The sequence below is a fragment of the Emys orbicularis genome, chromosome 3, assembly GCF_028017835.1.
Source record: "Emys orbicularis isolate rEmyOrb1 chromosome 3, rEmyOrb1.hap1, whole genome shotgun sequence".
NCBI lineage: Eukaryota > Metazoa > Chordata > Testudines > Emydidae > Emys > Emys orbicularis.
Genome location: NC_088685.1, coordinates 28,777,980 through 28,794,323, shown reverse-complemented (window position 1 = coordinate 28,794,323; position 16,344 = coordinate 28,777,980). Strand labels below are relative to the sequence as shown.

The window sequence follows — 16,344 nt, the reverse complement described above, 5'->3', positions numbered from 1 at the left end:
TATGATGAATGTTTGTAAAGTGCTTTGGAAATGGACAGCGCTACTGTATAGAAATCCTAAATAGCTTAACATATCAAAAACATGTACTATACTTTTTTGAAACATATGTTAAGTACTTCTCTGTTTACAGAACAGTAGAAGAAATAATTATATACAACCTGGCTGACTGTCCAAAGTGCAAGTCAGAGCTGCTCCTTAACAGGCTTAATACAGGCTTTTTAGAATAGATTTTATATTGCATATTAATGAATATCGGGAAAAAAGAGAACTAACCCTGTAGAGGGGATGGCATTTGTCCTTGAAACATGGTGCCAAATGAGCATAGATCTGCAGGCTATAGTAATAACTTGCCAGCTGGAGAGATAAAGCAGAATGTGATTGCTTTTCAAAGCACTTGTTGGCATCTACCACCTAAGAGAAAAAGGACATTAACTTAGATGAAAGAATTAACAAGTTTATAATTGTAAGTGCACAAGCTTTCTAGAAGCTAGTCTTGAACCATGGTTTAGAAGTAGAACTGGCTACATGCGTTTTTCTCCCCCCTAAAAGGGATTTAATACAGAGCAAAAATGGACATAACTGCATCAAAATACATCACAAAAGACCACCTGTATTACACTAGCTGCTGTCTTGAGGCTACCGCAAAATATCACTCAGCTACATTAAATACAATTCTGATCCCTCTTTATTAAAATGCTACCTTCCAAATTTGTCAGCCGCATTTGAGTTATTGGTGTGCAAAAAGGCTCGACAAGTTAATTTTAATATCAGGATGTATGGCTCCCACCACCACTCACGACACAACAATTCAGTAACATCTGTTCAGATTTTCTTCAATGTTATCAGCCCAAAGCTGGATTTTGTAGAGATCAAGGATATGAATTTTAAGCCCAAAGAAACAGGTTTCCAAAATTATAAGCAAGCAAATATATAAGAGGCTAACGTTTGCGCGCGCGCACACACACACACACACAAAGGTAAACTTACCTGTGGTAATGCAAGTAGGTAGGCAAGGGATAAGGTCATATCATTTGGTAAAGCATCACTAGCCAGTTGTAACAGAACTGAAATACAGGAGGGGGGGGGAGAGGGGAAATAAAGGTTTGATTACTGACCCATCTGTCCTTCACAGTTAGCAAGTGAAATATTTACCATGTAACCATATTTTTAGACTCTAGCTTGAAGCATTCTATATATGTTAAATTAAACATTAATGAGTGCAATCCAGGAAAAGATAATGTGTAGTTAAACTGCAATCCCGATTTACCTTAACTTCCAGGCAAAGCATTTATACATTAAGCAAAAAAGGTGAAACACTGCAGTATCAGACCCCAAAACAAACTGCTGAAACATTTTCTGCGCTGATTTACAACAACTAAATCTGTTGGTTGTAAAATCAAGGCAGTAGTATAAAGTTATGAGCATTAAAGAAAACCAAGCAGAAGAATAATGGTCTCAAGTTGCAGCGGGAGAGGTTTAGGTTGGATATTAGGGAAAACTTTTTCACTAGGAAGGTGGTGAAGCACTGGAATGGGTTACCTAGGGAGGTGGTGGAATCTCCTTCCTTAGAGGTTTTTAAGGTCCCTGGCTGGGATGATTTAGTTGGGGACTGGTCTTGCTTTGAGCAGGGGGTTGGACTAGATGATCTCCATAGGTCCCTTCCAACCCTGATATTCTATGATTTTATGAATATTGTAAAATACATTGTTTTCTGAAGCTAGAGCATCAAATTTACTTGTAAGCTGCACACAACAAAAATCTCAAATATTAATCAACTTTTCGACTTTAAATAAAAAAGCAACATAGTATTGTGTTATTTTAAAGGAAGACCTGTACAATTAAGTATTGATAAAGAACAAGCAAAGCAGCTGGTCCAGATGATACATATTCTAAAAAATTAAGAAAATTAGCTAACTGTTTCACTAACAATTATTTCTGAAAGCTGTTTGCCAACTGATGAGATACCAAAAGACTGCAGAGAAATTGTGGTTGTGATCCAAAGTCCACTGAAGTCAATGGGCTTTATATTAGCCCCTAATGTAGTACTGATTTTCAAATAAAAGACAGAACTTTCCTGGACAGTGCTTTCCTATCAGAAGAGAAGAAGAATCACAGAGATCCTAGAGGGCAATGGGAGAATGAGCAATAAGTATTGTTATGAACGAACTTCATCTGACAAACTGTGGGAGTCTCCAGGCAGGACAAGCCAAACCCTCTCTGCCTCTAAGTCCACAGCACATTTCCTGACCTTGGCTTTCCACTTCTCCTTCCCTGCCAGGCAGGTGACTGGGGACAGGAGAGTGCCTGAGGAAAACCTTGAGTTCAACACTCCAAAACCAAATTTGCTGGTTCCCTTTCAGGGCATTTACATTTCAAATTAAACTGGCTGAGGGGGAAAAAAGGAAGGGTCAAGATGTCCAAAAAATGTCACCAATGAAGGTCTGCACTTTTTTGGAAGCATATAATTAGGGCTTCTGATCTTAGGTGTTATTTGATAAACATCAATAAAACACACCAATACAAAAATAAATCAATGTTTAACCAATAAAACATCAGAAAATACACCAGAAATGGTTACTTGTACCTAAGGGCTTCAGGGGCATGCACAGGAATTTAAACTTCATTGCTTTTGGAGGGGCATGTTCTGTGCCCCTGCCCCACAAAGTTCTGTGCCACGGCCAATTATTGGGGCAGCTCATGCCCCTGCTTAGCCCCCTCCCCTTGTGCAGTCCCTGAATGGCTTGTTTAACTGGAGCTGTCATGCAGACTACAGGGGTGTGATTTCTCAAGTGCAGTAAAGTGTTGAACATATCTGGTTTGTGCAGATCCTGCCCGTGTGTACGAAAGGTTCCCTATTGCACTTTAACCTAGTGCTGTTTGAAACATTACAAAAGAGATTAATCAGAATAAATACTACTGCAATGAGTAATGCATACTATATTATTAATTACAGTATATATAAAAGCCATTTACAAAAGCCCCCCAAACCTCTGATTTTCTGTCATCTGCAAAAAACTCAAATATTGCTAAAAATAAACCGACAAAATGAAATTAATAAATCCCATAAAAAATAAGTCTTACATGTAATATAAATCTGGGAAAAGCAGAGAGGGTAGACCTATGCCCCAGACAGGACAAAAGGTTCCACCTGCCTCCAGTCATTTAAGAGAAACTGGAAAACCCATGGTTTTGAGGCATGCAGGGGACAAAGGGTCTTGTCTATTCTATGTAGAAGTGAATCCTACAAAGAAGGAACTTTCTCTGGACCTATAAATTTCAAATAGAAAAGGCAGCATTTGGACACCAGCTATATGTAAGCAGCACTAAAGGATAAGGTGTTTTGGTTTTACTGTATATCTTCTTTGAATGCACTATGCCAGACACAAAAAATATCACCAGCAGTTATTCTGTAGTTCACTGCTCACTTCGGGAAGATGTAATAATTCTTCCATCAGTAGATCTCAACACACTTTACAAAGAGGTCAGTATCATTATCCCCATTTTACAGATGGGCTACTGAGGCAAAGAGGTGCAGTGACTTGCCTAAGGTCACCCAGCAAACCAGAGGCAGAGTCGGAAACAGAACCCAGGTCTCCTGACTCCTGGTGGAATGCTTAATCCACTAGATCACAGTGACATCATGTGTACTTGTACTTTCTTCCCACTCATTGTGCCCCTGATGAATTCTCTAGTGTCTGCTTAGATGTTTGTAATCTCCTCAAAACCAATATTCAACCCACCCAACCTAAATATTAAATTTTTAAAACCCAGTCTCAGTTCCAAGAATCACGTGCAACCTTTTGTAAACGCACTTTTATAAAACATGGATCAAACACTGCAATGAGGAATTATTAATCTGCCAAAACCACATTTACTTTCTCAATTATTTGCAGAGCAGGAGTATGATTTCACCAAAATATATAATAGTGACAACTCCTGCATGCCTAGCACCCTGCCCCTTTTAACAGCCTTGTCGACACTTAAAATTTAGGTCAACATAGCTACGTCTCTCAGGGGTGTGAAAAAGGCATACTCCTGAGTGCTGTAGCTATGTCTACCTAACACCCATTGTAGTTGCAGTTCGGTCGACAGAACAATGCTTCCATCAATCTAGTTACCACTGCTTCGGGAGGTGGAGTTCCTACAATGACGGAAAAACCTCTCCATCTCTGACATCTGCATCTACACTACAAGGTTATGCTGACATAGCTATAGCACCATACCTATGCTGCTATAGTCCATGTAGTATACACATGGCCTAAAAGGATATTTGATACACTCTGATACTCCCTGATCCAAGAACCACTCCTGTGGGCTCCCTACCAAGAGGCCTGTGTATTTCAGCCTCTTCTTGTGAGCTCCTCATCCCAGGGGAGCGGGATTGCTTATGTGGTTACTTTTTCATTGTAAAGGAAGTTTGGAGGACTATTTATAATTGCAGGTTATCACTGTGGTGGTTGGGATGTTCTCCCTCAGCCATATGCAATAAGCAAGTCTTTGGATGCCACGTGACCACAGAGGTTGCTCAGGTGGCACCAGGCCACAGGTACTAAGACTACCGATGTGGTCATCACTACCTATGCTGGTAACTTGGCTTCTGACAAAAGCTTCTAGCTCTGGCAAATTATTTTGGCTAAACTCAACATGTCCTGGATCCTGTCTGAGTCAAGATATCTAACAGATCTCCTAACATAGTTACTATTAAAATCTGAATGTTGTTGTTTTTGCAACTAAGGTTATTTGCGATGTTCCCTATGTTCAGGGCAGGAAATACAATGGTACGGCTAATAACATGCATAGGAATTTGTTAACATTTTATTGATGTTCTCTAGCTGTAGAGAGGCTGGTATTCTGGGTATTTTTTTTTCTTGAGAACCCTAATGAACCCAGAACCTGCATGACTAATCTTTGGATCTTTTACAAAATATTGTCCTTAATGAGCCAATTGTCCAGGTACACAAATACCATACTCCTACGTAGTTAGCCACTCAGTACTCCCAAGCATTGTGTGAACAACCATGGCACCAAGACCAGGCCAAAAGGCAATCTTTTATTCTATTCAGGTTCCTGTACCATGCCCATCAGCATGGTGCCCAGGTGCTTTCCAAGACTGCATTAAGCAGTATGACTAATGGCAGTCATATACCGTTTTTTCCTTCTTTTTCCCTTCCTTTTCCTAATGGAAAAGTTGCTTGTGGATTTACAAAAAAATACATTATAGTATACAATATATTGTTATACATATTGTGCTATATATTTTTATTAGTGAAGGCAAGGTCAAAGAAGCTTGCCTTGAACTTGGACTGGAAAGTGGTGAGGACTGTGGTTGTTCTTAACTCTTAAGGAGTTGGATCTGCAATCTTAGACTAGCTCCTGAGAATAAACTAATCTGCTCCCTTACTGGAAATCTGAGATACATATGGATATATCACCACCAGATGTGAATTTAAGCATCTTCATAGTCCAGTATACATAATAAGTAGCCTTCTTCAAACTACCATGATTGCTTCCAAACACTTCACTATGAATTTTTCTGTAACCCAGTAAAGATGTAACCCAATCAGAAGTACAGAATTGGGCTATAACTATTTTCTGGGTCATCTGAAAGTAACTGGAGCTAAACCTCTTCCCTTTTGCACCCACTGGCAATGTCTGAGTGATGTTCTTCATAAGACAATGAATTTCCTGAATTGTTGGTTGTTGAGTGCATTTGAGAGGAGCAGTTTGGTGGATTTCCTCTGAAGTGGATCTTCCGTCTCTTTTGATAATTCTGAAGACATCTGTTGTCAAAATAATTTGAAGTCATCAGGGATAAAAAGTCTATAGTTTCTCTTTAAAAGATAGATTCTCCTCCAAATATGCTGTAAGCCTTGAAACTTGCTCCAGAGCTCTTATAAAATGTAAGCTTTTTTCTTATTAGGGACAAAAAAACTGTCGTAGGAACTCTTAGGCTTCTGTGCAAAAAGAGATCCTGACCTTCATGTACATCTTTGATGGTGTTTTTTCACTTGCTCTCTCTGAATGCAGAGACAGACAATAGCTCCAAACACAGTATCTTTATCCTATCTGAGCCATTCTGCACAATGCTGATGCCATTTTAATAACCAGCTGAGGCTCTCAACTCTGGGTCTCAAAGTGGAAGCCTTCAGAAAAATAGAGGAGGTATAGGGGAAAGCTTGGAATGCTTCCAGGCTCTGCTTCCAGGATTGTTCAGTGTCATCTAAGAGCAGCTCTTCACCAAGCCAACATTAGCACTGTTTGAGGCACATCACACAATAGTCAAGGCTGTACATCCGTGAGACTCTGATCCCTTATATCAACTCCTAATATTAACTCTCATTATCTGCAAAGGGCTCATATCACTGTGGTATCCAACCCTACCTCAGAACACCCTTGAAGATCCTATTGAAGTCAGTGGGCATTTTGCTATAGACTTCAAGGGGAATTAATTTAAACTTAGAGAACAATGTAACTTTTCTGCAGTCAAAACAGCAAGAATTGGAATGGGTGAAACCCAAGATCACTGCAAAAAAGTATTGTGTAAGGCAAGCATGAGCACCATGCAAACCAAATGCCTCTCTGGAAACCACAACATGAGAAGTTTAATTTCAAAGCAACATTCACAGAGGGAAAGCTGTCCATATTATTGATATAGAAATCAATGCCCATAAAAGAGACTGGATAAATAAATACCCTTATCTTTGCCACTCTGTGTATAACATCTATCTACAGATCTATCGAGATATCTACTCCTTCCCCTGAACTGACAAGATTCCTATCCTTCACCTCCTACAAGTTTTAAATAATAATAAGAATAATAATAAGAATAAAAAAAACATCTGAAGAGTTGCAGAGTTCAAATCTATTCAGTGACCTATTGATGGACCAGAGACATAGAACATATATTTTTTTCAATAATCTTTGAATTTATATATATAATTATGTTTTAATGGTGCTGATTAAATTACTACTCTGTTCTACTTATGTTAACAATTGCTAACTTAAGACTTTTACCAAAAGTAATGTGCATGACTGTCTGTTTGCCTGCCCATATTTATTTGTGCAGGCAAACAGACATATAGGGCATCAAAGGCATCATTTTTACATAAGAGACAAGCATCTTTCACCCACTGTGTTGTTATACTGCAACCACTGCTGATATTGCTGTGCAGTAGACTTTGTAGCTACAGAAGTGTACTGGAAACTCATTGTAGGCTAGCAGGCTATGTCACCAGCTGAGGAAGGGAAGCAATGCCAAGCTAAACCCATGTCCGTTTAAGGCGCTTGCCTCAGTTTAGTAGTCAAACACAAAACCATAAACACTACAAAAAATAAAGCAATTAAATTGGCCTACACTGGATTTCCCTTGCCTCTACTTAGCAGGGGAGCTAGGGCATACCTTTCACTTCTTGTCTCTGTACTCAGCTTCCTCCTCCTTATATTCCCCTGCTGAATTATATGACAGGCCAGGAGCCCTTAATTCTTTCCAGATTGCTATGCTACCTTGTCACACACATAATTAGCTAGTTATCTACCATTACCCTAATTCCTTTTCAGAGTCACTGCTTTAACATGATACAGTGCCACATCCTGTAAATATGGCCTACATTCTTTATTCCTAGCTATATGAGCTGATATTCAACTGTATTAAAATATGTTTGATTGTACTCAGCTTAACAAGCAATTCATATTGCTCTGTACGAGTGATCTGTCATTATTTACCATTCCACCAATCTCTGTGTCATCTGCAAACTTTTACAGCAATGAGTTGGTATTTTCTTCCAAATCACTGATAAAACCATAGAATAGTGTTTGGCCTACGAGTAATAACTGTGGAACTCCACTAGAAACACATCCATGCTACGGATGATGCCCCATTAATAACAAAAATATGAGGTCAATCAGCCAGTTTTTGTAACTATTTCATATGAGCTAAATTTATTTTGTACAAAAAAACCCACCATTCAATCAGAATGTCATGTGGAACCAAGCTAAATGCCTTTCAAAAGCCAAAGTAGATCATGTCAACGAAGTTACCTATATCAACCAAATCTGCAATCTCACCCAAGAACAATATTAATCGACATCTCAGCTTCTCACCTGGACAACATGCTGTGTACAAACCCAGAGTATTGAGTTTCTTTGTGTCTTACGCACATGATACAAACACAAATACACATGCTGTGGTGTCCCTTTGTTCCTGTAAATGTGCAAGGTATTGAAATGTATGGAAATCTTGTATCTGAAGCATATAAAATATTCTTATTAGTTTCAGATACCTTGCAATATGGTTCAGGCATATGGGGAAGAGGGGTTGGTATGCCATGTACACACAACTTGTATTACTTGCACTCTACTACTTGCAAACCAAAATGAAGCCGACTGGTCTCATTTTAGAGTTCCCAGCCTTGTCGGGTTCCCTTTAAAAAAAAAAAAAAAGCAACCTGTAGATCTGATAAAAACTAAAGGAATAAATTCAGGAGACAAGTATTTTGGTTGAATGCCTTCATTGCTAATCATTGAAGAAGGAGTTTTACCGAAACTCATATCTTAAAACTGCAAAGCCTATAATAATGAAGAGGAAAAAATAACGGCTTATGGTCCTGTGACCCAATCTGAGATCTCCTGAGAAAACTCATACCATCTTAAAAGGAGACTGCCATTTACCCATCATTCTAGGTGATGCTCACAAAACTGACAGATACTCACAATATGTGCAGCATTTACTTTTCTATCCACATTCCAATAAATTAAATTGTAATCCTGTCAGTGCAAACTGGGTATTTTGGAAAGTCAATGCCCAATTGAAGAAACTAAAGAATTTGTGACTATAAAATATTAGAGAGTCACTGATGGATTTGCCAAACTTCCTTTATTTATTAATTGTGTATTTTTCTTTTGTTCTGGAACAGCTCTTGGATGCATAATACAGTTTGCATTTTAACAAACATTGTTAAACATTAGAAAGGTCCAAGTGTCAATAAAAAAAAAAAAAGGAAGCATAATTATAGTCAGTTTCACTAGGAAAAGGTTGCACTCCGCAAAAGAAGCTAGGAGTGAACAACAGGGGATGGATCACTCAATGATTGCCCTGTTCTGAAGCACCTGGCATTGGCTATTGTCGGAAGACAGGATACTGGGCTAGATGGACCCAGTATGGCTGGTCTTATGTTCTTAGGTAGAAAACTCTGTGGAAAAATTACTGTGTTTGTGTAGTACTCAGAGCATATCTATGAAAATCTGGAAAATTTCAATTCATTTTTCATGGTGATTACTGAAAATGCTAAGGAAACCTCAGGACCTAAACTGTTTACTATTCACTTAGAAACAGATCCAATGTCTACTGAACTCAATGGACCTGCTACATGTTCAAGCAAATGAAGATCAACCTGAACTTTAAGCCATCCCCTGCCCGGAAACCACTGGGGATCAATGACAGTGATCTGGGACTATGCTCAGGCTTGCCTCAGGAGCTGACTTCACTAGCAGCCTACTGGCACTGATACTGGCCATAAGCTGCAACAAATTTCTAATTCTACCCCATCTCCTACTTCATCACCAAAATTCCAGGTTTGTATGGGGAAAGGTAAAAAAACAAAAACAAAAAAAAAGTGTAGACACATGGCCAGTCTTGGCTAGCAGGAAAATCCCTTCTTGATGCCAAAAAGACAATCTGGACAGGCCCATAGCATACCAGGAGAACCAGTAACACTACAATTAACCAAAGATGTGTGGGAGCAACACAGGTGCAGAATACTGTCCACATCCAAGAGAGGCCTTATATTCTTCAGTGGAATGGTAGGGGATCCAATCCATTCCCTCTGCCTCACGTGAACTGGCTAATCACAGCATGATGGGTGCCATGCAAAGCCCAGCCCCACCAAACCAGCTGCCTCTACCTCCCAGCCACACGTGGAAAAGGAGAAGGATGCAGCCAAAGGCTGTGAGCATGTCAGATGCACCCTACCCCTCCCAAGAAAGAAGGGGGGACATCCTCTAAATAAAAATTCAAGGTAAATTGAAAGGCCCATGTCATTGCACCCATTGTTTAGATGGTGTGAACTGCAATGAAGTCTGTCGGTTTCTGCATAGATAGCTTCTCAAATAATTATCCTGTAGTAATGTCCTCAAACCAAGGGTCAACGGCTGGTTTCAGGAGGTCCGCAAAACCCCAAGCCCCAGCACCCCATGGGACAGAAACCCCGAGCCCATGGGAAGAGTTTTGGAGATACGGGGGGGGAGGCATTGCCCCTCCAAACTTAACCAGAGTGAGACAGTCCCGGAGGCAGCGCCACACACACCTTTAACTTCTCCCCACCATCTCCACCCCAGTTCCCACCCCCTGGCCAGGTAAGAGGTGGGAAGCCAGAGCCAGGTGGTGCAAGGCGGCTGCTACCTTGGCTGATGCCATGGAGTGGGCAGTTGCGGCACTTCCCATCTCCTCCTCCTCCTGATTCTGGTGCCTGGGGCTGCAGCTCCTCCTCAGCTCCCAGCCCCCTTTGACTGCTCGGGCAGCCAGTAAGAGCCACCTGGGGCCAGCAGAGCTCTCGGAGCAGAGCAGCCCCCCCTCCTTTGAGTTATAATTTTTAGTTGTCTCCCCCGCTCCCCCAAACCCAGACAGGCTGGGTGGCCTCCTCAGGTGAGTCAGGGAGTGAAGGTGGCGCTCCCTTCCTGGGCCCCACCGTGCAGAGCTGAACCAAGCCCCACCGAGCGCTGCCCGCCCCCCACCCCCACCCCCACAACAGAAGTCAAACTACACCTATGCCCCAGGCCCCCACCCCCACCCGGCAGCCAGAGCCCCAAGGCCCCCCCTCCCCCTCCACTGGGATCTGAAGTTTGTATAGCATGTTGGGTAGGCCTCAGAATGGAAAAGGTTGAGAACCTCTTTTCTAAAACATGTAGCACCAGACCCAGGTTTATAGCAAATGTTATTACTATATTTAATGTGTGTTTTAATACTGACTCATGGTAAGACACATAATTCATAAATCCTGCCTACCGATACAGCCTACAGAACTCAGCACTGAAATGAGACATATCTGATCCCTGAAGGTTCACATGCACCTCTCCTCATATCACAGTGACAATTCTTCTAACTTGCTCCAACCAGTCCCTCCACCCTCCAATACAGCTACACCTAACACAATGAATGCAGCTAGACTGCATGCAGAGACATGCTGCAATTAAAATTTGTGGAACACAACATGAACAATGACACCGTCTCACGGCACTTCATGCCTACTGACTATGGCATCACCCTTATTGAACTATTCCCAGTAGCTATTGCCAGCTAGAGAGGGACAGAGTTAAGGTTGCATTGTGGTTCTTATTTGCCTTTTGATTTTTTAATCTTTAGAATCCACATTTTCAAGCTTTTATCCAGAACCATAAGGGCTAGAAGCCTAATAAAATAAAGCAGAGTTTCTCAATCACTAGACTCTAGAAGCTAGAGCTTTATGAAAAAAAATGAAATATTGTGTGAGACTCATGATTAAATTGTGAGAGTTGGCAAAACTGTAAATTCACTGATTACAGGAAATGAGGTTGCAGCTGAGTCTTGCTACTGAAAGCGAAAGGTCTGATGGAGCGCACTGAGTGCCAAGTGGAAGGTTTGCAGAACAGAGAATTTAGCTGGCTCCAGGACTATAGCAGAGGAGTAGTGCCACAGCATAGAGGAGCAGTACAGAAGTTACAACATAGAAATGCTGTCACGTCCAGAGAGGAAGCATTGTTTATCTGGAAGCTAGGTGAAGCATTTGGAAGTGGAAAGAAAAATAAAAGCAAATTCATGTGGACTAAGGCATGAATATGGGGGAAAGTGACAATAGGATAAAAAGGAAGGAAAGATACAACTCTTCTTTTGACATTACCTTACTCAACACATTTTTCAAACAGTTTCGAGGGGATTCACAACTTACAACACATTCAGCTCCATTATTTCATTTAAATGTAAATGACTAACAAAGACAATATCTAAAGGGCTCTGCCCTCTGGAGCCAAAGAGTGAAGGTGGGGCCTATGAAGAACCATTCCAATTCCACTGATGTCCAAAATACATAAATAAAACCCTGGGAAAGCTCATAATCTTAAAATTTCATTCTAAAAGTATCCAGTGAGTTAGAGAGAGCCAGACTGAAGTCTATAACTAGATGTCAGCAAGTACTCTGGGTCACACAGAGGCTTGTTTAAATAAACACCAGCCTTGCTAATAAAGCCTTGCTATAAACACAGGAATAAATACTTTCCAATCTCAGATTGTTCCTCTTTCAATACAAATAACCCTGGCACAACATCTGGAAACTAGTGCTGTTGAAGCATGTAAGATAAAACAGGTAGGTCAACAGTAAGGACTAAATCTAAAACTGATGTTGCAGTAAGACAGCATGAAGGGAACCAACCTAACATCCTCATAGTATGATCATTGTTAATGACTTTTCATAACTCATTGCTTTGCTTCATATATTAAGCTGTTATAACTCATGGAAATAAATCACACATCCAGAGCTAGCCAATTGTATACCCTTTACACACCCATGCATGTGCCTTTTAACTGCATGATAGTTCCATTTTGCAGTTAAAAATGTATGGCTTATGGAGAGAACTTCACTTTAAGACTTTACTCACATTTCATGGGATCTAATACACTAATTTTTCATGCCAGAACTCCTCACAGAGTAAAGCATTAGACAGACATCTGCCTTCAAAGGACACTAACAGCATGTAAATATTTAAACAGTTCATTTCTTAAACCAGCAGGAGGCAGCTAAAGGGAAAAAGATATATAATCATAGCTAGGGGGGGGAAAATGCAAGACTAACATGAGAATGTTTCACTTTTAATGACACACCCAAGGTAGGTGAGGGTGCAGGAAGGGACAAGCTTTTGAGCTTCACAGAATTCTTCTTCTGGTCTGGGGAAGGTAACCAGAGCGTCTACGCTAAACAAAAGTTGGGACAGGACTGTTAAATATATGGGGTTCACACATACTGTAGCGCACCACTTAAGTGGGCAATTAAGGGTTAGCAGGCAGTAAAGTGTGCTACAAACTGTTTTAATGAGCCTTAAAACCAGTCTCTTAAGTCCACAGCTTTTAGTGTCTAGCACAGCTATGGATTTAAGTTCCCAGGTTTGTCTTTTGAAAGTGTTGTGCACATTTCCTTTGAGGACGAGGACTGAGAGGTCAGATATGGGGTGATCGCTTTGTGAAAAATGTTCACCCAGGGGTGACAGGGTGTTTTTGTCTTATTTTTCTGTAAGAGTTTATCTGAGAGTGTAATGTTTGTATGGCTTCACTTATCTAGTTGGTGTTGGGGCATTTGATGCACTGGATGAGGTACACCATATGTTGGGATAGGCATATGTAGGATCATGGATATTGAAAGGTGTTTTGTGGGGGATAACGATCATCATAGCAGTGGAGATATGTCTGCAGGTTTTTCATCTGTTGTTCTGGCAGAGTCTGGTGCCACTTTGAGCTGGTGTGTCCTGGTCTGTGGGGAGATTGCTTCTGATGAGCTTGGCGAGGTTGGAGGGTTGTTTGAAGGCCAGAAGAGGGGGTTTGGGAAAGATTAATTTCAGGATGTGGTCCTGTATGGCTTGTAATTGTATGATGATACCCATTTGGGTTCCAGTGTAGGGTGGTAGATGACAATTAGGAGTATGTGGTCATTGTTTCCCCCCCCCCCCCCCCAGTATTGGAACAGGTTCTCCGGGGGTATCTGGGTGTCCCGTTCCGTGATGCAATCTATTTCCCTGGTGAAGTGTCCTTTTTTAGTGAAGACAGTTTTAAGCATGTTTGAATTACTCTCAGTATAGTCCCTATATAAATTTTAATGTTGGTAAAGAGAAGTTCTAGGGAATCCAGGAATTTTAAATACAAACTATGCACTAAATAAAATAGTGATGGGGGGGAAAACCTATAATTCAAAGATCATTTTAGCAAAGTGGCAAAGATATGAACTGTAATTGCAACAAATGAACACACCTATCTGCAGATTAGCTGATGGACACTTTATTGCACTCCACTGCTTCTCAAACTGTATTGTGGACCACTGGAAGCGCGTGGCTATTTCTGTCACAATGGCCAAGCACCGTGAGCCTTCTAAAAGTGACACTTCCTGATTACTGTCAATCTAGAACTCTCTTGAGATTTCCAGAGACTTGCTGACCTACTACCCAAAAAAAACCAACCCTTTTTTTTTTTTTTTTGCACCTTTCAAGGATTTGCCTCTTTTGATAGATTTTTTTCTTTGTTAGAAATTAAACCATGATGAACTTTGTAGAAAATACTAAAATATCACTTTCGAACACTATACTGAATATATGAAAATGTACAGTATATACACACACATTATATTATAAATAACACACCACATACAAAAAAACAATGTACCTTCTGTAGCTGGAAATAGGTCCTCTCCTTCACTTTTAGTTTCTGCTATTTTTCCTGTTCTCAGCAATACTTCTGCAAAACTTTCTGAAGAATTATGTTGGAATCCAGCATAGGCTACTTCAGACTAATAGAAAATAATCACAGTTGCATTGTTTAAATATCCTCTTTTTAACAAAACAAAAAACAAAACAAAAAAAACCTAATGTTTTGTAATATGTTACATTAGATTCAATTATATAATTTAGTTCCTTTTTTAAAATTCTAGATAGAGATCTTATGCAGCAATAGAAAACCTAATAATTCTCCTAACTTGCTTTTTCCTGTTGACTTAATATGTCAAATGAAACCTATCATACTGGTTATGATAAGCATTGTGAAATGTAAACAGACAGCGTAGATAATGAAGTTTTTCCAAAACAAATGAATGTTGATTTACCTGTCTGCCTAGCTCTCCTATGTAAAGCACGCATTGTGTAAGTCAACACCAAGCAAGCTTCATTTGCATGTTAAGTCAACACAGGAATAAGAGACACAATATGGCATCAGCACACAAAAGAACAAATAGCAGGGAAGAAGAATTTTGTCTGGGGGTACACTTCAAAGGGATACATTTCAAAAGTTTTTTTCTGGACTATGAGGAGGATGAAAGGGAACCCTTGGTGATCCATTTCACTGAGGAACACTAGTGGCAGAGGGGAGTGATTCATGAAAAATCTGGATCCTGATTTGAATCAGTGAATTGTGCAAAAGGGCTTTGAGGGTGAGAAAACTGCTTTAGACAAAGAACTGTAGCTTGCTAGTTATGTTTAGTCTCTTAAAAGCATGTTATACTTTTGTTTTATTTGTAATCAATTCTGATTCTACTACCTTTAGTCAATATGAGTTAAAACTCTATCTTTGCTAATAAACTTCTTTGTTTTATCATAAGTAGATTTCTGTACTGTAATAGTAAGCAAAATATGAATTCTTAGTTGTATCAAACAAGCTGGTGTGTACACTGTTTCTTTGGAGACAGCAGACTTGGTAATTACTGTGAGGTTCCAGTGACAGGTGCTGGATACCACATGGGAACGCTCTTCCAGGGGGCTTGGGAACTGGGGTGCACTAAGTGTTACCTGCAAGGTAAAGTAAGGGCCGGCATAATCCCGAGAAGTTTGTCTGTGATTGCTAACAGATTGGGGTGTGAAGCAGTTATCACCAAGTTTAGCACCAGCCAATATCTCTCTCGCTGAGGTGGGGGAGAGTTACAAGGTCACCCATAGTTTTGAGCTCCTCAAACAAGTGCACAGTCTTCTTTCAATGCTTCTAGAAGTGTATTTTAACTCTTAATGCATCTTAAACTTACTTCTGCAACATAGGGATCAACAATGAGAGATTCATAAAAGGGATGACAGCTCTGCTTTTCCACTGCAGCATTGGCTCCAGAACTGCTTTTTAATACATCTCCAAATTCTTGGCCCTGAAAGGAATAAGCAGAATTAAGCCCGGTGTAGTGCTAGTTGACCAGGTGCCAGCTCATGTCAGAGACCCAGGCCAATTCATTTGTGTACTAGTATAGATCAAAGTCATTGTTAATTGCATAAGAGTGTATCTGGAGTTTAAACTTCATGAAAACTTATGAGATGTTACATGCATTGTTTTTACTTATCTGTATCCCCTTATAAAGTAGTAACAAACATTTACATTGTGTATACCCCTGTAACTAATAACCCATTAAATGAGAAAGAAGCCTTATGGCATGCAAATGAAGAACTTTAACAGAAAAGTGCTAATTTCAAAGCCAGTGGTCATTGCGTGTGATGATCGGAGGTCAAAGACTCAAAATTCATTCTTCACTCTCGGTCATCAAAAGAAAAGCCTACCCAGGCAGTGACACTGTCAGTTTGTTTTCAGAGGCTATACGTATGGATTCAAGGAAAGATCCTTCATCTCTGGACTGTTTGGATTCTTAC

General features: G+C 40.2%; 1 protein-coding gene across 2 annotated transcripts in view; it reads right to left on the bottom strand.

Moving 5' to 3' along the window:
- The window catches only part of NBAS (NBAS subunit of NRZ tethering complex), a 409,271-nt gene that overhangs the window by 192,746 nt on the left and 200,181 nt on the right, over positions 1–16,344 (bottom strand). For both annotated transcript variants that reach the window (XM_065400708.1, XM_065400709.1), the window contains 4 exons: positions 15,738–15,851; positions 14,393–14,516; positions 988–1,064; positions 274–411 (listed from right to left, as the gene is read on the bottom strand). In XM_065400708.1, coding sequence (XP_065256780.1) covers positions 274–411; positions 988–1,064; positions 14,393–14,516; positions 15,738–15,851 — 453 coding nt within the window. The remainder of the gene's footprint in view (positions 1–273; positions 412–987; positions 1,065–14,392; positions 14,517–15,737; positions 15,852–16,344) is intronic.